Raw genomic sequence first — 23462 nt, 5'->3', positions numbered from 1 at the left:
GTTAAGGAGTGGCAAGCAAGAGATCAAGGGTTGCTGGAGGAACTATGGAAAACATTCAGAATGACATCTAAGATTTATACAAGGTTTGTATTAGTGGGATGGATTCAGTGGAGTCTTTTCCCATCTGACTTTGGCATAAAAGAGGGTTCAGAGAGAAGGCTTGCTAAATTATACCTCAGTGATAGGAGGAAATTCAGAAATACTCGAGATACAAACTTTGCATCTTTTTCATGATTTCAAATCAGCCTTGAATTCATCTAAGGATCACCAGTCCCAAGAGTCCTAAAGCCATAATCCAGGCCTCAGAAAACCATGAAACAGGCTGAAAATATCATAAGATCTCAAAAATCAGTGTTTTGTTCCCATTCCTCCAAGTCTTTAGGGTATGTTTGTGTAGGGTTCTTCTTTACAGTCACAAATGATAAGAACTGTTATTCAATAACAAAAATAAAAAGAGAGAGAGAGATTCTCAAGGACATGCCTTGATCAAGGTCCTTCAGAACGCCCCCCAGATATCACAAGGCTAACAAGACTAGCAATAAAATCCTGGCAGCTGACAGAGGTAGCTTTCAGATGGAAATCATACGCTAGCCAGTAGGTTGGGATGCATTTCCCTGGCCGCTGGGGGTTAATACCCGCTGAAATTCTAAGTGAAACCTGGAGCGTTAATCCGCATTAAGGAGATCTGGGGAAAGCAAGTGCCTTAATCCCCACAAACCCTGTGATAAAGTTGTTACCGCCTGTCTACATACATACCTCCTGGACCATTCATCTGGGCATCAACAGAACAAGTTGGGATAGCAGAAGAGCCGCTAAAACAAGTACAGAATGATTTTTCCCTTGTGCTTCCCTTTTATTACATTATTATTACAGGAAATCCTGAATTTATCTGAGATAAACTGTAGAGGCTGACTTTTTCAGACTGTACGTACTTTCTTGTAAGTTTGTCTTCTGCCTGCTGCACCCTCAGGGCTACAGGAAAACAAGTCCAAACACCTACTGGCCTATCTCCACCCCTCAGTTTTATGGTTAAGGTCAGCAGAACAAATTCTGATTTAGCTCATGGGAAGGCCCAAGACCCATGTCTGCCAAGGAATTTGCCACTCACTGGACCTCTGCAGCAGCAAAGGACACCGGGGTGCAAATATGATGTGCAGACATGATGCATCTGGGCAAGCGCGAGAGTTGGCTCTTAAAGCTGGAGTTCAGAGAGGTCCCTTTCATTCATCCATGGGAGAAGGCCTCATTATAATTGTTCAAGCCTGACTGGATTACATCACTTTCCCCCTCATTTCACTCCCTCCTCGCTTGCCTCCCTCCTTTTATTTACACCCCTTGTTCGGTGGCAGCGTGGAGCGGGGGGCTGCCTTAATGATGCATGCTGATCGCTTCATTCCCCGCTGCCCCCCCATTGCCTCCCCCAGTGCTTTGAAGTGTGCTCAGGTCTCAGGCTCCAGTTCAGAGGTCACTTTGTTTATTTATGCAAAGCTGGCTCATCTGTGAAATGGGGCTTTCAAGGCCTCTGACATCAAAGGCTCCAAAGCTGGTCCCATCAAGTCAGAGCAGGGACTGGCCTTGCATTATAACAAATTAAAGCAACTTTGTGAATCATAGAGAAACATTATGGTTAGATTTTTTTGCTTCGTAAATTGGGACGTTGTTTTGACTTGGGGATGGCTTCTAAGAACCTGGTGTTGGCCTGAAAACAAGTCATGCCCGTTTGGTTAAAACACGAAGCCTCCACAGAAAGTCTGTGGGTAAATAAAATTTGATCCTGGCTCGGTAACAGTCTGTGAATATTTCCCATCAGTTTCTCTCAGAGTCGGACTGTTATGCAGAATTTTCCATTTGTTTTAACTTTTAATAGGGAATGGAATGGTTCTGCTATGGTAATAAACAGAAACTATACCCCGCTTATATGGCGCTCTTTGTCCCTTCAGATCCCCTTTGTTAGGTGATGGAGTTACAGACTGAAATCTCTTTCTGGAGAAACCCAGCCTGCTTTGGGACAAGGAGCTGACCAACAGGACACACAGCAGGCAATATGTGTGGACCGTCATGCTTTCTGGGGTGTGAAAGGGCAATTTGGCCCATGACATCAGCACTGATAATCAGGGCCTCGTATGTTCAGACGTGCCAGGTCTCAGGCAAAAACAAGCCCATGACTCCCCATACCACCCCACCCCACCCCACACTTCCCAAGCCTTCATCAACATCTGACCTGCGGGATCTCAGCCTAGGAGCCAACTTGGAACAAGATCCCGAAGCAAAAGAGGGGCAGCGACCACCTCTCTGCAGGTCACACCACCAGGGTGGCATTCCTGAACAAACAGCTGGTGCCTCTGGATCCATCCTGACCCCATCTCATATGGCCAGTGAGGTATACGGAGGGGAAAGGGGTTACATAGGTTTGTCCCTTGTCCCCGAATATATCACCTGACATCATATGGGAGTCTTCCACTTCAGGTTTCTTGACCAACCAGTGTGCTTTGTGACACCATGGAACCAAGTAGTGAGGCGAGGACACCTAAATCATGTACACAGAGTGTGTTTTCCTACCCCCAGATACTCGTGACATAAAATTAGTCAGTGATTATTTTTCAAGGCAGGTTTTCCACTTCGTCTTCCAACTGGCTGCTCTCCTAAGCTTGTGATAGTGTCCAAGAAGTCCAGTACAGGATGACCTTCCAATATAGGTCACAGAAAAGGGAGCTCGTAGGAAACTTCAGCAGCTCATCCTCCTTAGCACTGCCTCTTGCAGTAATTTGCTGGCAGCAAAGCTGGCAGTGCTGCGTAGCTGGTCCCTGCTGCCCTTTGGCTGCAGGCTGATTTTTTTTGTATGTACTTATCACCCTGACCCGGCTGCCTCAGAGGGAGGTGACAAGAGAATGAGTAAGCAATCGGCTTATTAGGTCATTTTTGAATATAGCTAAGACTCCTGTGATTTCTGCTACAAACCCATGGTTTTATATGCCAGTCATACATATCTGAATGTGGCTCTTTTTCTCAGGTGCACCCTCTGTCTAAGAAGAATATTGCCAGGCCAGTTGCATTTGCAAAGGCTGGGGTGAAATACAAGCAGCAGGCCTTCAGATCAGGTGGTATTAACTAGATCTTTCAGACCTTGTTGCTCTTCCTCATTGGTATAATTCAGAGCTTGCTTCAGGCTTCAGGTTAGGGCCGGACCAGACACCTCTGAACTTCTATAAAATTTTGGCAGATGCTTCCCATGCAGCCACAGTATAACTTTCAATGTGGTTGTAGCAGGTGAAAGTCAAATTTTGGTGATACCTGAATTAAACAGGCCTCTTCATCCTGGGGATGTTCCTGGGATACCTATCTCTTGCTGTGCTGATCCATTTTATATAATAATAAGCTCTTTTTTTGGCTCTAGTTACTGCACTTCAGAACTTAAAATGCTCACCCAAGGTGCAAGGGAGGAGGTTCAAATCCCTCTGAATGCAGCAGAAGAGGGACTTGACCCTGGGTTGCTCCCATCCCACGTTAATGCTTTATTGTTATATTACTGGCTATTCTCCTGGCTCGCTCACACTTTTAAACTTGGCCTGAGATTCCTGTGCTCCAGGGAATCCTCTTCCAGGTGAGCTTTGCTGAGTTGCATCCAGTTTCTGGATTTCTTTTCTCAAGGTAGGAGCCCAGCTCACTGCATCTTGCAGCTGAAACAGAGATGTCTGCAGCATCCCCTCACCCAGTGCACACCTCTGGGTATGGGAAGCAGTAGTTTTGCTCAACACAAGTTTCTATGTTTACAACATTTCCACCACCCCTCCCCGAGACTTCTGCTGTGTTTTGTTGTTAACGTTACCGCATTCCTAACAAACATGAAACTGGTTCCAGTGGATCTAAAACAACATGCCTAAATGCGTGCAGTTACTTATTTAAATCTTGCTCCGCTGCCAAATTATTTATTTCATAGGCTCAGCATGGTGGCATTAGCTATCCTGATCTCTTCCTCCAAAATGATTTTCACTGGGTTTGGTAGGTTACTCCGCAGGTTTGGGATTTGGCAGGATAACAACCAAAGAGGCATCTTCAAAGGATCAAAAAGAATCAGAGCAATTTTACTCACATCAAAAGCTTGGCAGTGTGTCAAGAGGTGTTGGGGATGCCAGTCGGTCCCTGTGTACAGGCAGGAGGAGCGCACATGGGCTGACATACTGTAACATGAGGCAGGAGGCAAGGGAGGCTACACCGCCCTTTGTACATCACCCTGGGTAGGATTAAGATATAATTGACAGAACATCGCCACTTAAACATCTTAGCCGCTTTTAAGATATTCAGCAGCTTAACAATGGGCAGGAATCCTACGTCTCCAACCACAGTTTTCCTTTCTTCTCCATTACCCGACGCATTTTTCTAATTGTGCTGAGGGATTTGCTAAGTTCTCTGTCAGAGGGCATCCAGGATTTCGTTTGTAGCCCTACCGATACTTAAGTGAAAAGTTGTACAAGCACCAGAAGATAATCAACTCAGTATTTTGACTTAAAGGAGACGATCTGTCATATGCAAGCCATCATATATAATGTGTATATTTGTATTCCCTCCATTTGGTTTGCCAAGGCTGTAAAATTATATTTGCAGAATGCAGCACGTGGGTTATGAGCCTCCTCCGTCAGTCGGGCTGCAGGCCAGCCCCGGCGCAGCCTGCACGGTGCATTTGCCCTCGCGGCGCTGTGCAGGAGGTGCTGTGTGCTGAGCCTCGCTGCGTTTCACCCTGCTGCCCTGAGACTCGGGCTGGGAACTGGCCTGGGAAATCCTCCGGGCTTCCAGTGACAGACACAGGGCGAGGGAGGTGGGAAGGGCTGGTCGGCTGGAGGGAGCTGCCGGAGCAAGGGCACGGCGTGCTGCTGCCCTGAAAGCTTGCTTTCCCCCTCGAAATGACAGCTGCACATACCTCCGGGGGAACTGTGCCGAAGTCGCTGCAAGGAGAAGAGAAAAAAATCTGCCAGGGGTGAGGGGGGACAAACCCAGCTGGTATTGCAGCCTCTCTGCTTAAGAGACAGCAGCAAACGAGAGTGGAGCATGTGGCGGCACAAAATGCCCCACGCTGAAGGGACGGGATGATTTTCCAAGTAGTGGAAACTGGGGTGAGGATGGGGTTAAATCCATGGTCTTCTCTCACAAAGCCTGTGCAGAATTTTACACACTAAACTCTGTTTAAGCACAACCCATCGTCTAAAGCAAATGAAAAGAGCAGCTCTACTATTTGCACATTTTGCACACACACACACATACAAAACAAACAAAAAATGGGGCTTGTTCCTCGCATTTGCTCGAGACCTTTTTTCTTATTGGTTTTAGAAGCTGAGTATTGGAAGGATTCATTACTTAGTTCAGGTATTTTTGCTTGTCATGGTGGGTTTTACCTCGTAGTTCCTTACTGAGGTAGACCTGTTCCCTGCCTTCACCTGACCCCTCTCTGAAAATCAAGCTGCTCTCACAGGGCTGAAATAAGAGTTTAGGCCTGGCTTCATCTCACACACTTCAGGCACTTCGATGCATTTCAGGAGCTGAGTAGCACTTGATGAAGAACTTCACCTCCCTGTGGGGCTGCCGACTGCGGCCTGCGGAGCGCAGGAGCAGCCTCGGTAGGGCCATGTTTTGCTGTAACATCACCCATAGCTGCTGGGTGTCCCTCAGGTGGGCTTCCCTCCTGGTGTGTGGCATTGCTAGGAGAGCCGAGCACTTGTGCTGTAAAAGTGGGTCTGTTTCGGAGGAGGATAAAGCTTTCCGTCCTCATTCAGGTGCTGTGGAGGTGTGAGGCCACCAGCACTAGCACCCCCTGGGTTGCAGAAGGAGGCTCAGGACAGTCTCTGGTTCCCTCAGCCCTTGTGGAGACCTTTTAGGTGGTCAAAGCACAGCAGAAACTGAAGGAGAGGGCTGCTAGAGAAGGGGCTGATGTCTATATTTTGGTGATGTCTACAATTTGGCAATGTCTACAGAAGTAGACATAGCTAGTACTATAGGGCACAGAGTGGAAACTTTGATGCTGCTCCGTGATTGCAGTATAGATAACTGGAGTGATTAGGGACAGAGCGATGTGTCATTGGTAAAGGTGGATGGGTGGCCTTAATTAAAAGAAAAAAAAAAAGCTTTTCTACTCTGTATTGCTTTGCCATGCCATTCAGTGTCCCTTGAGGGCTTATTTGACCCCCAGCAGACCTGCTTGCTCTCCTGATTTTGTGGGGAAGCTGAAAGGCAAATTAGTGGCCCTAATTCCTTGCCTTGTGCTCTGTATGACTGATCTTATAAGTCTTCCCCACCTCCCAGGTTTAATTAGCTGTAATTTTGATTTATGCCATTATTTGCATAGAAGGTACAACAGATCAGCTCCTCCTAGGGAACAGCAACCTGTAAACATAAACAAAGAGGCTTTTGTCAGCTATTAATGGAAACATTGATTAATCTCCCATTGCTTTGGTAGCCTGCCGAAAAGCTCGTAAAGCAGCAACTAAATTGTTCATTAAACTGGCCATGCTGTAAGTGCCAGGACGTGAATGCCAAATGTATGTTGAGTGCCTTTCAGCTGCGTGGTGCCTCCAAGAGGAAATACAAACTCCTGTTAGCACACTGCTGCATTGCTGGAGACCTTCCTAACATCGTTTTCATTTCCTTTGCAGATGACACCAGCTCAGGAAAGAACAGCCAGGTACCTGAAGGTTCGAATGGAGAATATGAAGATCACTCTGGGAAGCAATGGGGTAAGGAGCAGTGTATATTTTACCTTGGTTCCTGCTTCGGTGCTGTTCACCCAGCACATTTCTCAGTCACAGAAGGAAAGGAAAAGGCAGAGCAATTGGAATGAGTTCTCCTTACAGATGCTCAAATAATAAACAGAGTCTCAGCTGAATGTTGGTGTGAATGGATCCCATCCAAGCGTCCTTCGGCGAAATACAGCCCATCATCTGCTCTAGAGCCCCCTGCCTTATACCCCAGCATGGTTCTTCTTTGAATTTGTTTTTCTGGGCAGTGACTTTCCTTCGCATGTGCAGCTATTACAGCTTTCATAGACTCTCTGTAAAAGGTATATTGACTTTTACAGCAATATTTCCAAAAGTCTTCAGTGCCAGCATAACACCGCTCCCACTGAGGGCAAATGGGAGGTCTGACTTCACTTCATCAGAATTAGCATTAGGCCAAAGCTGAGTATTTTTGAAAACTACCCTCTCTTTTAGACACCTGCATGAACTTCTCTAAATCCCAGACTGTTCAAACATAGGATTTTGATGCTGTTGCGGAGCTTTGGGGAACTGCTAAAATCTCTCTTGGAACAGGCTGTGAATCACTGCAAGACTCACAGATCCAAAGTTTGGCCCAAGCACTCCTTTAAGGACAATAAGTTGTCAGACTGATGCCAAACAGCTTTTGGCCATTACTGACAGGAGCATGATGTGAGTTTATGACCCCAAGGGATGAAGTACAGCATTTCCATTTTGCTCCCGCAGTTCATCCCTCCTTTGAATTTTATAACACAGAGACGGCTTTCTCCCACGTTCGTGGCAAGTGAGTAACCTCATAGCAATGGTAAGGGTGGAACCTGTCAAGCTGTCACCAGATGAGTCCCCACCACTTGAACCGAGGCCAGTTTCCTTCAGGAGTTGGCAAACAAAGGACGTGGTGTGCAGTGTAGTGTAGTGCAGTGTAGTCCAGTCCAAAGCTAAAGGAGGCAGTGCCATAATAGCCTTGAATTACAGATTCATCTGAGCCTGAGTATGCTCTGAGAGAGGAAGGTAACCTCCGCTCATTCTGGAAAAGGATAATAACATTTTAGAGCTAGAGAACGGATGACTCAGGTAAACTCCTAATCATGAGGCCATCAGAAGGGATTCATTAGCCCACAAGAAAAGTTGCCATCTCTCTATCCTTCATTACCCTGGTGGAGATAGGAATAGATACTGAAAGTCATGATAGATGTGCAGCTAGGAGAGCTGGTGGATGACAGATCAATACCACAACGACATTGCAATAAAAGATGTATTTATTACTAAAATTCATAGGCAAGCATGTCCTCATAGTAGATTGTGTTGTCCCTGTGCTGTCTTGGCCCAGGTTTTTACAGTGCTGTCTTAAGGGCGTTCAGTGTGTGTCTGGGGGTCTCAGGAAGAGAATGGGTGACAGAGCAGTTTGTGTTTGCAGAGTCCTGGACCCTAGAGAAGTGGGAGAGGAGAAGCATGGTGATAGTCCCACTCTGCTTTCTAGCTACCATCATGGAATGAAATTACCAGGGAAAGGACCTTCCCCACAAGAGCAGGGAAAGTTAGATACACCCATTCTATGAAAGATCAAGCTCTTATTCAAAAGTTTAGAAAGTATTTCAGTACTTAATAATACCATGTGTTTTTTTTGTGTGTAAGTATTATGAAAGCCTGAAGTGGTATTGACCATCTTTATGTGGTGGTAATCATGGCAGATCACAGCAGACTACATATTTTAGTTAACCACTTAAATTGTTTTTTTGCTTTGTATGAGCAATATCTGACAGGAGCCTCTAGGACTAATCCATGCACCTCAAGGTGTCATCTAGGGAGAGAGGAGACCACTAACCTCCTTCACAGGTCTTTGTGCTGACAACCTTCTGCTTCATTTCGTTCTCATTAGCTTGAACCTTCATGGTAAACAGATTTCAGCAAGAAACCCGTACACAACACTGTGTCTTTGTCCCCATCCACTTGTGTTTTCCCTTGCTCTTGCGTGTGGCATAATTTATACTGTACAAATGTGCAGTTCATGTTTATGAAGCAAATGCCAAGTGATGTGGAGGAGAACAAGAAACCAAAGTATAAATAACACAGAGGCACTTTGTAATGGCCTTCTCTGGCACTCCAACAAGCAAAACTTCTGTAAATGGTACAGATTTGGGGACAGACATTTACTAGCACCAACTCAAAGGAGACTTTTTCTGTCTCTCTCACAGTGCTGCTTCTCCCTCTTTCTCCTTTGTGCTTGCTGGGTCTCTTTTTCTCTTGTATATGTGCGTGTGTCTCGTTCTCCTTTTTTGTTAACTGGCCTTTTTAAACTTGTCCAATTCAGCTTTTGTCACGGAAACATTCAGGACTGTTTAAATGGGATCTGGTTTCAGCGTATTGCATGCAGCCTGGAGTAGCTTTTGAGAACACATAATCGCTTAACCTTCTCTAAACAGAAGAAGAAAGACAGAAAGAGCCCAAGGAGTTTAGCTTTACCTGCAGCTTGGTGTGCATCTGGGCAACATTGCATGAGAAGTGAATGCAAAGCTTCAGATTCGTGGGAGTGACAGTGTGAGAAAAAAAAAAAAAAAAGAAAAAAAGAAAAAAATAAAAAAAAAAAGAAAAAAGTTACAGGCCTGCTTTAGAAGATAGAGTTTCTGTTTTGGAGTGCTATTACTGAGCAGGGAGACCATGTCCTTCTGAAATATTGCCGTGGAAGGAGGGAAGAGATAAGGGAATGCCTCATCTTAGAGTCACTCCCTTGACTCTGCTCCACACGGACAATATAAAGGACTGTCCTATTTCAACCAGCTCTTTCGTATGTTAATCCCAGGCCAGGAATCCTATCCTGCAGGGATCTACCTGGGCCTGCAGTCCCTGGTCTCAGAGTAAATTATTGCCATATTACAGAATAACCATTTAGATCCATTTCCTGGCTGGTTCCTAACCCCTCCTTCACGCCTTGCAGACATTCACTCTGTTTCTCCACTGACAGCCCCTATCAACACATCTCCCTCGGCTCGGACTTAAGCATCAGCGAATCAATGCTCATAATGTGCAGCCCTGATGGGGTTAATCGTCTCTCTGGGAGGGTGATTGTTTTTGCTGGGCAGGGGCCTCCTCCTGCAGCAGATCCTCAAGGGAATACCCAGGCGTGTAGGCCCGGCGAGCTGTGGAGTGGGTCAGTATGTCACACTTGCTGCTCAGCTGTCATGGCAAGGATTCGCAGTGCCGGAGTTGCTCCAGTTCATTAGATTACACATGAAAGCCTCTGCACGGAGAGCAAAGCATTTCTGAGCAAGAGTTTGAAATAACATGAAATGGCTGGGACCCAAAACGACAGCCAAAGGGGGCAAGAGAAGGCTGTGGAGGCAGATGGCTTCTCCTACGGAAAGGGACTCGGGGAGAGGGGTATGCCAAAGGGTGTCTTCTTCCAAGAGGGAGGGACGTGGGTCAAGGCTGCAGCGGGGTGAGACCACCAGGGGTTACATTCACAGACCTCAGAGGCAACGGCTGCAATTCTCTGGTGTGTGGAGGGGGGAAACTGCAGAACAGCCTCTTTCAATCAAGCAAAACTCCACCATAATGCACATCCCAAAGCTCCTGGCTTGGCCTTGGTCAGCAGGGCTGGCTCTGTAATAGGGAGTCCTGCTGTCCTGTCCTGTAGCAAACTTCCCTGATACCTGCAGCATAACCTTCCAGCTTGTTTTGGTGTGTCATGTGTGACTGAGGCTGTGGATCTGCAAGTGCTGTAGGTGAATATCAGTGGCTGATGGGCATAATCCAAACCAATATGGCACAGAGCAGGCCAGTTGTCAGCTATTTTTTAATTTCACAAGCAAAGGATTTGGGAGGATTTACCAGGGAGTAGGAAAATGCAGGGTCACCACCCTCTGGGGCTGAAAAGAAAGATTATAGTAAGCAAAAGCAGGATACAAAAACAGTGAGAGAAACGTGTTATAGAGCTGCCAAATGGACTTGGGAGAGACTGGCTTTGTCAAAATAAGAAAGAAGAGAGGTGAATTAGGCAGGAGTATTTTGGAAGCAGAGGGAGAGTGCCAGGTGGCACTCAGAAGAGGTGTTAATCTCAGCAGGAGACTGTGGTTAGAAGTGCCCCTGTACTGACATTGCATAACTAAGGTAACTTTAGGAAATTTGTAAATTCTTTTGAATTGTTCTTTCCATGATACTATTAGAGAAGCTTTTGCCTTGCAACTAATCAGATACTATTGTTTTAACTGTCTTAAAACCTTTTGTAAAGAATATTTTCTTTCTATTGATTAGTTAGACCAACTCATAACTTTATAGGAAGATCTTCTCCAATATTACTAACACTACCAGGGTGTAAAGATGTCATCTCTTTTCTCCCTGGAATTTTTACATAATCTGAATTAAAGTTAGGTGCAGTTGGGAGTAAAACTTTTTACTTGTTTTTTTAGATATTGCCAAATGGGGACCTCACAATTTTCTAGTGTTCTTGCCACTGCTGCTAGAAATATTGGTGTTTTCCTTACTAAATGAAGGTAACTTTATCTTAACCTGTGGTTTTCTCCACCAGCAACTATTGCTTCAGCTTCTCAGTTTCGGGGATGGACAGGCATGGGGGTGTCTTCTAATCACAAATTCAAGTTTTGTTTTATTGGATCTTTCCATTTGTTTACTTATTTCTTTGTGCCTTTCAACATGAATGCTTTAAAAATTAATGTTGAGTGAATCTCATACATTTTAGTTCAGATCAAAGTTTAAAAGTCTGGCTCACTTCTAAGACTTTGTTACATTTTGAATAGAAGTTCCATTAAAGCCAGTGAGAACTAAGAAGCAAAACACATCTTCAGAAAATGAAGCTTCAAGTGACAAGCAAAAGATTGAGACAATGGTCAGCCCAACAGGAATCTGAGTTTTTTCCTTTGGTCTTGGCTAAGGGCTTGCATTTGTGGCATGGAATATGGTAACAATTACAATGTGATTATGGGGCTGCGTTTTGCCTTCAGCTGCACTAGCGTGATTTTGGTATTATTTTGTGAGATGTGACTCACTCAGTTGCCTTATGGAAACGGAGGAATTCCAGGGTTGTACTGTGCAAAAGGCTAACGTGGTGCTCCTTGCAGTCCACTAGACATACAACTGCATCTGACTGAAGGGTGCTACGTAACTTGGTTTGAGATAGAATATGAGGTATGGTGACATGCTGGCATGTGTGGTGCTGCCAAGTGCTTCTCAAGCAATTTGGCATAGCACCTGATAGAAGTATTCTACTTTATATGTCCTTTTCTCACCACAATCAATTGTCCTTGCCTTTTGCAGCCCAGCCCAGGTTCACGCAGCCTGCCAAGATGAGACGGAGAGTGATCGCCCGTCCTGTCGGCAGCTCCATCCGCCTGAAGTGCGTGGCCAGCGGGAACCCACGGCCTGACATCACGTGGCTGAAGGACAATAAGCCCCTCACGCCCCAGGAGATTGGGGAGAACAAGAAGAAGAAGTGGACGCTGAACCTGAAGAACCTGAAGCCAGAGGACAGTGGGAAATACACCTGCCGAGTGTTTAACAAAGTTGGAGAAATCAACGCAACATACAAAGTTGAAGTAATCCGTAAGTGCAGCCTGGGGTGCAAAGGGAGGGAGATTTTGGAAAGGTGCTGGCTGAATAAAGAGTGTGGTTGCAAGGATGCAGTGCTGACAGCTGGATGCAGACATGGGGATGCGTTAGAAATATCAGCAGAAATCAACAGTGAAAAATTTTTTGAAGCTCTAGAATAAAGGACAAAATGAGAACTTACTGAGAAGGCCCTTCACAGAGGGCCACAGAGAAAGGTAGAAACATTTGGGATGGCCCAGACTACTTTTTGAGAGGGGTAGTAGGGTGAAACTGATCAACTGAAAAATTAGGCTAGATATCTGTAATAAGAGGCCCACTTCATTAGAAAAGTCTCTGAAGAGAATTAGCAGAAATCTTATGACTAGATCGATTAAACAAACAAGGCTTTAGGGCCAGGTTTTTAAAAGCATTTAGACATCTGATAGTTCAGGTGGGTTCAAATGAGATATTAAAAAGAGTTTAAAATCCCACTAGAGTCCTGTATGTATCTTTAGATTCAATCCTTAGAAGATAAGCTCTGGAGGATTACCCTGCTTTGTGGTGAGGTAGAGTAAATTGCTCTTCTTACTGTCTAGCTATTCTGATTTTTGGTCCCCAATTTCCTGTTTCTCCAATTATTACTGAAGATAATTATGCTCAAAGCCTACCTAAGTCTTCCAGAGAAGAACTCTTACTCTTAAATCATCATGCTTTGTCTGTGACATCATCATAAGTTACCATCGAAATGATTATGGAACAGCCAGCTCAAGAAAAAGGAGAAGATGAGCTGAGTGGGGGAAGATTAAATATCCCTCATTAATCCTCCAGCAGGAGCGTGGAGGGCTATTTCCAGCCACATGGAAAGCATGTTGTTTGTCTGTCTGTGCATGAGTTTTAGCATGAGAAAGTTTATCCCAGGGTGAAAGACTATTCTTAAAGGTAAAGATCTGCTCTCTGATAAGTCCCTTCTCTAGAATAACAGGAATTAAAAGCACATGTGGGGAGCTCTGTTGGGCTCTGAAGGCACAAACCTGCTGGACATCTGGATTTGATAAAGATGCAGCTGTGTGGAGACAGTAAAAACATGTGTTTACACTAAAACCAGGAGCAGAGACAGGGAAATGAATCAAGCCCCATCCTAATGGCAGCTGTGGCATTTTCACTTCATCAAAACCAGACAGCACCAGGAACAAACCCCTTTCTGTGTCCTTGTTTATCTTGGTTTTTATCAACTTAAAGATGTATGTAACCTTTGTTTTCATTAGCTTTTGCTGGCTAGGAGTGAAAACAGTAACCAAAGCTGGAACCAGAGTCAGGCAGATAAGGGCATTAAGCAGTTTTCAGACATCTTTCTATTTTTAACATCATTCTGTGGAGCATTTCAGGTTTTACTCCACTTCCTTTTTTTTTTTTTCCTCCTTAAGCCTCCACTCCTAAGCCTGTCCCACTTACCAGAGTCTGTCTCCCCAGCTGTGATTCCTGCTTGTAGTCCCTAGGCACAGCCCATAGAGACCATGGTGCTATTTTTTGTTTCCCCCAAGCACATCTTTAGAGCCCTCACTGTTGACAGTACCCTGAGTTTTTGAAAGAGGGCCCATTGTTCCTTCCTCTTGTCTGTGCTGGTGGGAGCTGTTGTGTTACATGCTCAGTCCAACAGCGTTTGCCGTCAAAAGTGGTTGATGATTGCCAGCAGTTACCACCCACCGTGATACCATAATTCCTCTCTGTGCCTAGGACAGAGGTTTGCAGTACCTCCTTGTCTGGAAACTGACTGATTTCTCTGATGCTAGCACTAAAACAAATCCTAACATTCCTCAGGATGAGGGATACATTTTTCTTTTGGATTTATGTGGAGTTGACACAACCTAAGACTTACAGTCATGCTGGAAAGCATGGTCTTGTGAACCCTTGCATCTGATTTCCTTTCCTACCATCTTGTTTCCTTCATCAACTGAGACCTGAGGCAAAATTTGTGTGAGAAATGGAAGATTTTATTATTGTCTAGAAAAGAAATGACTCTGGCCTATTGCTCCACAAATAAGTTACTCCACAATGAGTACATGGACCATTAGGCTGAAGAAAGGAATAATAAAAGCAGGTAGGTGAGGATGACGTGGCATCGGATGACTTCCAGGACAGTTTGATCCCCATGGGCATCTGCCAGGCCTAGTGGGAAAGGTGACAGACAGCTCCTGAGAGACTCCAAAAGCACAGACGTGACAATATCCACAGCTCTCACTGTCACTAGACAGTGTGTGAAGGAAGGGCCCTTTCCCCATCCATTTTTTTTCATCTTTAGGGGATATTTGGAAAGACCAAAAGGAGAAGGAACATGGCTTACCCAAACTGGGGTAGCCACATACTTGTAAATAATCTAAATTAAAAAAATGAGGTTGTGTCTGAGAAATCATAGAATGGTTTGAATTGGAAGGGACTGTAAAGCCCATCTAATTCCACCCCTCTGCCATGGGCAGGGACACCTCCCACCAGACCAGGTTGCCCAAAGCCTCATCCAGCCTGGCCTTGGAAACCTCTCGGGCATCCACAGCTTCTCTGGGCAGCCTGTTTCACTGCCTCACCACCCTCTGAATAAAGAATTTCTTCCTTACACATGGAATGCACAAGGTTCTGTTGTATGCACCTGTAAATTACACCCTACCAGATACACTGATAAAAGACACAGAACCACAGAATGGCTGAGGTTGGCAGGAACCTCTGGAGCTCATCCTGTCCCACCCCTCTGCTGCAGCAGGGCCCAGAGCAGGGTGCCCATCCCCACGTCCAGGCAGCTTCTGGAGATCTCCAGAAGCATCTGGAGATGCTAGAGGAGCCCCCCAGGCTCTGGGCAGCTCCTGCCAGGCTCTGGGCAGCCCCTGCCAGGCAGCAGGGCTGCCTGGTGCTCAGAGGGAACCTCCTGGGCTCCAGGCTGTGCCCAGCACCTCTCGACCTCACATTCAGACTTGTAGTATCGCTCAGATTTGATCCTGAAATCAGTTTTGACCTTTTTGGCTTGTTTCAGGCCATTTATCTTTCTCTGGTCAAGACTCGAGAAAGACCTCTGCAGCCTTTTTAATGCCCTATCAAGGTGCATCATTATTCTGGGATGTGGTTCCTGAGACATGGATTAATGGGAGTACAAGGATGGGTGGCCCCTTTTGTCATCTCATAGCTGCAGAGTACAACAAGGGGCTGGGGAAATGCAGCGGTTGGAGTTGGACCTGCACCTCTTACCAAGGAGCAGAAAGTCCAGGTGTCTCCATGGTCTGACCTGTGTTAATCAGACTGGCAAGCACCTTTTTCCATGGACCTCCCTGTGTTTCTGTGCAGAGAGGACGAGGTCCAAGCCCATCCTGACAGGGACGCACCCCGTCAACACCACGGTGGACTACGGCGGGACCACATCCTTCCAGTGCAAAGTCCGCAGCGATGTCAAACCCGTCATCCAGTGGCTGAAGAGGGTGGAGTACGGCACAGAGAGCAAGTACAACTCCACCATCGATGTTGGGGGACAGAAATTTGTTGTGCTGCCCACTGGGGAGGTCTGGTCCCGTCCCGACGGTTCCTACCTGAACAAACTGATGATTACTCGAGCCAAGGAGGAGGACGCGGGGATGTACATTTGCTTAGGGGCAAACACCATGGGCTACAGTTTTCGCAGTGCTTTCCTCACAGTTCTGCCAGGTGAGTTATACTTTGATTTCCCTAGTCTGAACCAATATCCTGTGTTATGGCATTATTCCCAACTGCTGGTGCCCATTGTGCTCCGTGGGCTTCTGTGATGCTGTGCTGATGGAGGCTACTCCAGGTTTAGAAAGAATTAGCAAACTGGGGGACTAAATTAGCTAAAATCAGGGACTAAATTAGCACTGATTTAAATCTGCCCCTGCTGAATCTCTCTTGCTGATGGTCCCATTTCTCCCTCCCTTGGGTACAATGATTCCAGCAAATAAAATGAAATTAAAATAAAATGAAGGATGTGCTCCTGCATGAAACAGGTGCCAGGAAATCATACTGCAGTTGCAGGCTTCATCGACAGGGTGCAGGAGGTGAGAGGGGAATGGAATAGCAGCACGGTTTGCAGCCCCATTCCCTGACATCTCTCCTTTCTCTGGCTCTTATTTGTACTGCTTTACTGGTAAAAGAAAACAATAATGTGGGACCATAAAGTGAGAGAAGAATAAAAACTGTCCCGGTCACAAGGAAAGGAAAAGAATGAGTGTGAAAGAGAGAATGATCGATTAGTTAAATTCTTACCCAATGATCTCCTGAGGACCATTGTACCAAACTCACAGCTGCTTCCTGCTCCCCCCCAGGCCCCAGAGCTGGTGGCTGTGTCCAAATGAGGCTGTATTGTGTGCGTTTCGGACACACCATTCTCACTTTATCATTTACTCCTTTGCTTCCTAAGCGTGCAAGTCTGCCCTGATAAATATTTTTCATTGAAAAGGGCATCTCCTTCTGCCTCATTTGGACATGTGACTCTAGCCTTAGAACCACCAGCTTTATAACAAAAATCCATCTTTCTGCTTTTTCCTCCCTTTTCGTCACCCATGCAAGGCCAGCACAGCTAAGACAGTGCAGGAGCTGGAGCCAATATCAGAACATTTTTGCTGTCAGATCTAATGGGGTGTCTCTGGTCAAGATATTGGTGAGACACCATTAACTCTCCTAAGCTGATGAAACGGGCTTTCTGTGTAGGTGGTGGGGAAAATGCTGTTGACTCTTATAACTAAGGCAGCATGGCTACTTCTGCTCTCTGATTGCCACACTCCGTGTCTCGGTCGCGGTCAAGAGTCAACAACATGAATTTAGACACCAGCAGCAGGTTGCCAAGTAAAAGGAAAGTCTGACTGCTCCTTAGCCTCTTCTTCTGTATCACTTAGATTTAGGACTAAACTCCAGCTAGAAAGCTTCAGCTTTTTTTTTTTTTTTTCTTTTCTTTTTTTTTTTTTATTTACTGAAGGACAATGCTGCATGGGTGGGATATAACTCAAAGCCTCTGGGAGTTTCCAAACTATGAAAGTCCGATCCAGCTCCCATGAAATCAGTGGGAGACTTTCCATTGATTTAAGTACGACTACAATGAGGCCTCGTACCAGAACCAGTGCCCGAAGGTCTGTTGTTATTGGCAGTGACGAAAAAGGAGAACCCAGCTTGCCCTCTGAAGGAAAGATGTGGTTGCAAGGCCATGAGTTAGAAAAACACCATTTTGCTTGTAAATCGATCAGATTTGACACAGACAGCTCAGAAAAACAGCATGCATGAATATCAAAACACTTTTGTGTCAGCCCAGCAGAGGATTTTTGCCAAGCAGCGTGAAGACTGTTGTTTTTGTGGTCAGCTGATGGGGCAGTTCCCTGATCCTGTCTTCCTTTGAACAAGGCGCTGAACCAGATGACCTCCAGAGTCCCTTCCCAGCCTAAACTGTTTTGTCATTTCCAGTGTTGATGGGTGAAAGTTTGTCTCTGGAGGTCAGCAGTATACATCCTCCTGACTTCAGAGACCAGAACGTATATATTTAACATTTCAAACTACCCATAGGATTATTTGTCAAAGAGAGAAAAAGACATTAGGGTCTTAAAGAAGTCTGGCTTGAAAGTTAAATGATATATATGCTTGAAAACAACGTGCTGGGCTGTTTGGATAGCCTCAGTGTTTCTGAGTGCTATCCTGCAAGCTGAACTCTGCAACTAGGTATTTTTCAGGCCTTTTGGAAACACCAGCTGGTAGCTATCTACACAGGGACTTTGATAGCTAGGATCCTACCCTAGGACTATTTGGAGCCTATAAATCAGGCTGAGGAACAGGAGTGGCTACTGAGGGATGTACAGGCTGCCAACAGCACAGTGAGCAGGGAGAAGGCAGGTGTGAAGGATGCTTTCTGAAGCATCTTATCTGCTCTGTTAACTGAATTTTCTGTTCGTGGAAAGCCAGTGGCAGCTCTAAAGAAACTGGGGGAGGTGGAGCCCATTTGGGATTGAGAGTTGGACACGTGCTTTAATATCATATGAAATTTCAGCTCCCCATTGCTTGGACACCAAGGAGAGGACATCAGCTCACCTGTGTTTTTCAACCTTTCTCCCAGCCATACCAAAAACTCAATACAGCCCCTCCAAATCACCACATTCGTGCTGCCTACCCTGTCAGAGCATTGCTGAGTAGCTCCAGTAGCACTAGACAAGGGTACTAGAGAGTGTCTAAAGTCCACGCAGACACAGCTACGCCTGGTAAAGACGAGTGGGCAATGTGCTGTGGCTCTGAGAAACCTGGTTGTGCTTCCTGGGCTGCCAACATGGAGGAATTGCTGACATGTGCTGTGCTGTGTCCTCCAGGCTGGGCACTGAAGCCCACTCCATCGCAGAGTGAAGGTGTTAGGAAATTCTTGGGCTGGCTCTAGTGCATCCATTAAAACTTGGATAAGAAAGTTGAAAAATCCCCCAAAGGCCCCCTTTCTGACCCCTAAACCAGAGAAAATGAGTTGCTTGTCCTTCCAGGAGCACTGAAAAGCAAAACAGTTACCAAACTTCATGTGCTGGCTTGATTTCTCCCTTGTTACTTGGTCTGGCAGGGTTGCCAGACAGCCTGTACAAAAGCCAGCCCAAGTGTGACATCTGTTACGAATTTGCTTTGCCTGCATTTAATTAACTCTTTCTGTCTCTTCCCTGCCACGATGTCCAGATCCCAAGCCTCCAAGTGCACCTGTGCCCCCCTCCTCGGCCAGCAGCCTTCCCTGGCCCGTGATCATCGGCATCCCCGCCGGAGCTGTCTTCATCTTCGGGACAATCCTCCTGTGGCTTTGCCAGACCAAGAAGAAACCCTGCTCCCCACCAGCTGCTGCCCCCGTGCACCGGCCGCAGCCCCGGGACAGGATCTGCGTCTCCCAGGTCCCTGACAAAGACTGCATCTCCTCCATAAACTACGAGGAATACGTCGCCCAGCAGCAGCATTTACTGTCCCAAGGGCCTGCACTCGCCCCAGCCATGGCATCCAAAATGTACCCAAAGATTTACACGGACATCCATACCCACACTCACTCGCACGTGGAAGGCAAAGTCCATCAGCACCAGCACATTCAGTACCAGTGCTAAGAGGGTGGCCGTGTACAGTAGCTCGTTTGGGCTTTTCCCCCTGGTACCTCAGAAGAGACTGCTCTGAGTCAGCTCACACTGCCAGCAATAGGCAAAGCAGACAGAAAAGATTATATATATAATTTTAAATATATATATACATATATATATAATTGTATATGCGTGTGTGTATGTGTGTATATATATATGTGTATATATCTATATCTATCTATATAAATATATATATAATAGAGAAAGACAGAGAGAGAAAAGAGATTTTTGTTTTTATTATTGCAATCAGGATGTAGCCAAGGAATAATGAAGGAACTCCAAATCTCAGCAGCTAGGCAGCCATCTCCAGCAGTGGAGCCTTCCTGGATTTTTTACTCAAGGTGGCGGCAAGTAAGACAGGATGCAGGGATGTGAACCACCACCTCCTTCCTCGTGTAGCTTAAAGGAGCAAGAAAAGGCAACCGTGGTGCTTTTCCAGGTGGGCAGCCCCATTCCCCTGGCTGCTGCACATCACTTGTTTTGGTGGGAAGCCCCCAGACCTGTCCCACTCAGGAGCACAAGGGAAAGCCTTTTCCATTCGAGTGACTCAAGCGCTAAAGTACCTGAGGTTTAGTGCCAAAGCATGAGGAGACATGACCAATTCACCTCTTCCAGGGGAAAAAAAATAACATGAGAGTCTGGAAAAGCTAATTTCTGTTCACAACTTGAAATGTTGAATGTTTCTCAAGCGCAGTGTTTCGTCTGCAATGCTAACTGAGCTGCTTGGTTTGATTTCTGCAAGTCACATTTCTCATGGAGGGTTCTGCCAAGCAAACCTCACTGCCCCGGTCCTAGGACTCAGTGCCACTGCCAGGAAAAAGGAAGGAAGGAAGAAAGGAAGGAAGGAAAGCAAGAGGAACATTGTACAGAACACCTTTATATTTATATTTAAGAAATAATAATAATTAATAATAATAATAATTGAACTGCTGATGGCGAAGAAAGCAAAACACACTGTCCTTCTCTGATGGCTTACAGTGACAAGCTACTGGATTTTCTACATCAATGCAAAATACATATAAACATTAGAAAAAGGAGAAAGAAAAAAAAAAAGAGAATGAAATAATAATCTTGTAGGAAAAATTGCATTTGAGAAATATTCACCTAGGTTGTGTGTGGTTGCCCCCTCCCCACAGATAACAGTCTGGAAATGATACAACTACATTTCAGTTCAAACTACAGTAAAAACAGAAAGAAAAGCGAGTAAATAAGGACCGTATTAAATACCTATATGGACTGGAAATGAATCCAATTACAAATATAAAACCTTTGTAATTCTATATAGAGTTTAAACAAAGTCATGTATATTTAATTTATTTTGTTAAACAAGAAAAAAAAATGTATGATATTTTCCTCAAAACAGGCATTTCTATACATATTTTTGATCAAAGAAAATAAAGATTTTTTTTTTCAGGTTCTATAGATGCCATGCTCAGAAAACACTCAATGTAGCATGTAACCAACCATATTTCTCCTAACTTGGAGGTCATCTATCTGTATGCTTACTCACACCAGCTACATGTACCCTCCTAGCGTCACCTCAGGTACTGCCAGTGCCACCATTTCCATTAGAAATTTGCTTTTTCCATCCTTTATATTCTGATTGTGAGTGTGTGCAGTGCCCATATCACTTCCCATGGACCCCTTGTCATCTCCAGTAGCAAAGATCTCTGCTCACAGGGAAATCTGTTTCACAATGCTTTTTTAAAAAAATGATTTTTTTTTTTTTGGTTTTTGGGCAGGGCATGTTGGGGGGTGGGGGAGAGGTTACATTTGTGTTTTTTTTTTTAACCACAAACCTGCAGGGGTTTTTCTTTTCAAAAGAAAATTTTGTAAATCAAACATCGTAATTTGTGAGCCTGTAAAATGAGCTTCAGCCTCAGGGTCCCTGGGAGGGGAATACATGCCACGGGGGTGAAACCCTTCATTTGTAAATGCTGCTGTTAGGCTAGAGGAACCAGCAAGGGTGAGCTGGGTGCAGCAAGGGGAGCGCGCGGGCAGCTGCTTCCATCAAGAAGGAAGATGCAAACCTTTCTGCTGCAAGTGGAGAGAGGCAGCTAACCCTGTAGTGGCCATGATTTTCCTTAGACAAGGCAGGTTCAGTATCACAGCAACTGTTTGCTGTTCAATTGTCGTTTCACGGGGAACGTGCCAATTTTAAAGTTTGAAATTACTTCCTTCTCAGGCCTGTTCTGCAAAGAGAAATCTTCAGCAAACCAGCTGCTCCAGTTTAAAGTGAAACACTTCATTTAACCTGAAACAAAACAGTGCTTTAGGCTTTTCTTTTTCTCTGAATGTTTCCAAAATTATTTGCTCTGGGTTGACCTGCAGTGATTTTTCTGCTGGTTTGTTTGGATCATCAGCAAACCAAACAGCTCCCTGTTTGCTCAGCCGTAGCACTGTGAGATGGGGCCCTCATTCAGCAAAGCACAAACGCTCCCGTTTTCCTTCACTAACACACGCTTCTCCAAAAAATCCCCTTTTTGCCTTAGCCACCCAGGTCAGTGGCCCTGTCCCTGCCCACTGGTAGCAAGATGGTTTTTCTGTAGAGATTATAATTACACAACCTATATATATATATATATGTATAAACATATGTGTATATATAGTGGAAGCAGGAGAGTTCAGTTAAACTTTGTTAACGCAAATTTTAGAAGCCTCTAACAGTTAAGTTCAGATCCTGGGTATCTCTGCATACATCCCTGCAGCCTCAGGGAGGCTTAAATATGAGCACTGAGGGCTCCGCTTGGATATAAGGCATGATGTAGGCAGTGTTCTTAATGGCTATATTTTATTGAGTAATTTCATGGAAAAAGCCAAAAAGCCTCTATACACTAATTGTGTCACCTTATTTTGAAGGCAACACGTGGCTATTCCCATGAGAGATTAAGGGCTACATCTCATAACTCACGCCTATGGGAAGCTACTTCTTGCACTGTGGTAGGCACCAAACTACCACACATCTCAGCAGTGTTCGGAGCCTGGCAGATGACAGGATTCACCTGGAAGCCCATGGTCCTCTCTCAGCTCTGTATCTGTGCTGCAGCCAGAGAACACGTGGTTCAGGCTGTGATAGCAGTACTGATACCAGCTTCAAAGGAAGAGGTGCATAATTGGTTTTATATGGTTCAGCTCTATGCAAACCCTAAGAGATGGTCTTATGACCCTTTTTTCAAATGGCAGCTATATCACTGACCCTCAGAGAGAGAGTGAGTGGACTAAAAGAAACAATCCTGCATTTCCCACACGGCACAGTCTTCCACACTGAGCATTACGCTCTCCACTGGTGCCTTCTACCCCTGTACTCCAGGCACTCAGTAGTGTTGTATCATGAAATCAGCACTTCACATATTGCCAGATGGCTCAGGTGGAAGAAGTGAAAGGCTTCCTCCTGCCCGTAAAAGCTCCAGCCTTTAAACACAAACCTCTAGCAATGTGAACAGAGAGGGAACCTATCAGTAAGCCCCCCAGCATGGACAATGCAAGGTCTGAACACAGCTGCAGCAAAGCCACTGCACTCAGAAGGCAGCTCTGGGGTGAGATGCTATAGAGGTCTCGATTTGCACATGTATTGTATATATTGTCTGGGTCTTGCGCTGGCTTGCTGGGCCTGGGTGGGTTTTGTGTTTCAAGGAATTATTTCGCCTCTAAGGAACACCCATAAGTGCTCTTACGAGTTACTCTGTCCCATGCCTACTGCATGCCATTTCTTTTTAGGGCTTGATTGTGCCTTGCATGTATTGCAAAGTCTTCCTTAGCCTAAATAAATTCTGCCAGGTCCTGCTCATGTCTGATTTTTCTTTTTTTCATCAGTGGGACAAGATTTGAATTCATCTTTGCTCACGAACACAGGGCATTTACAGAAAACCATAGTCTTGCTATTAACTACTGATCCTATTTTGAACACAGTTTTTTATTTTATGCATAGGTACTTGTATACGTATAGGCATATAGATGTACATGCCAGGCTGTGATACAGAAGGCAGTTGTACTTTTAAAGCCACGGGGCTTCAAAGATCAAAGGAATTTTAGGCTTAAAGCTCTCCATCTCTGTTTACTTTAT

The 23462-nt window shown here is 45.3% G+C and overlaps 1 protein-coding gene across 2 annotated transcripts in view; it reads left to right on the top strand.

Moving 5' to 3' along the window:
* The window catches only part of FGFRL1 (fibroblast growth factor receptor like 1), a 169035-nt gene extending 145849 nt beyond the window's left edge, over positions 1-23186 (top strand). For both annotated transcript variants that reach the window (XM_027455723.3, XM_038177879.2), the window contains exons 4-7: positions 6642-6722; positions 12012-12296; positions 15609-15962; positions 18960-23186. In XM_027455723.3, coding sequence (XP_027311524.1) covers positions 6642-6722; positions 12012-12296; positions 15609-15962; positions 18960-19369 — 1130 coding nt within the window. In that variant the 3' untranslated portion in view covers positions 19370-23186. The remainder of the gene's footprint in view (positions 1-6641; positions 6723-12011; positions 12297-15608; positions 15963-18959) is intronic.
* The last annotated feature ends 276 nt before the right edge of the window (positions 23187-23462 follow it).

The sequence above is a fragment of the Anas platyrhynchos genome, chromosome 4 (genome assembly GCF_047663525.1).
Source record: "Anas platyrhynchos isolate ZD024472 breed Pekin duck chromosome 4, IASCAAS_PekinDuck_T2T, whole genome shotgun sequence".
Taxonomy (NCBI): Eukaryota; Metazoa; Chordata; class Aves; order Anseriformes; family Anatidae; genus Anas; species Anas platyrhynchos.
This window is presented reverse-complemented; position numbering and strand designations above follow the sequence as displayed.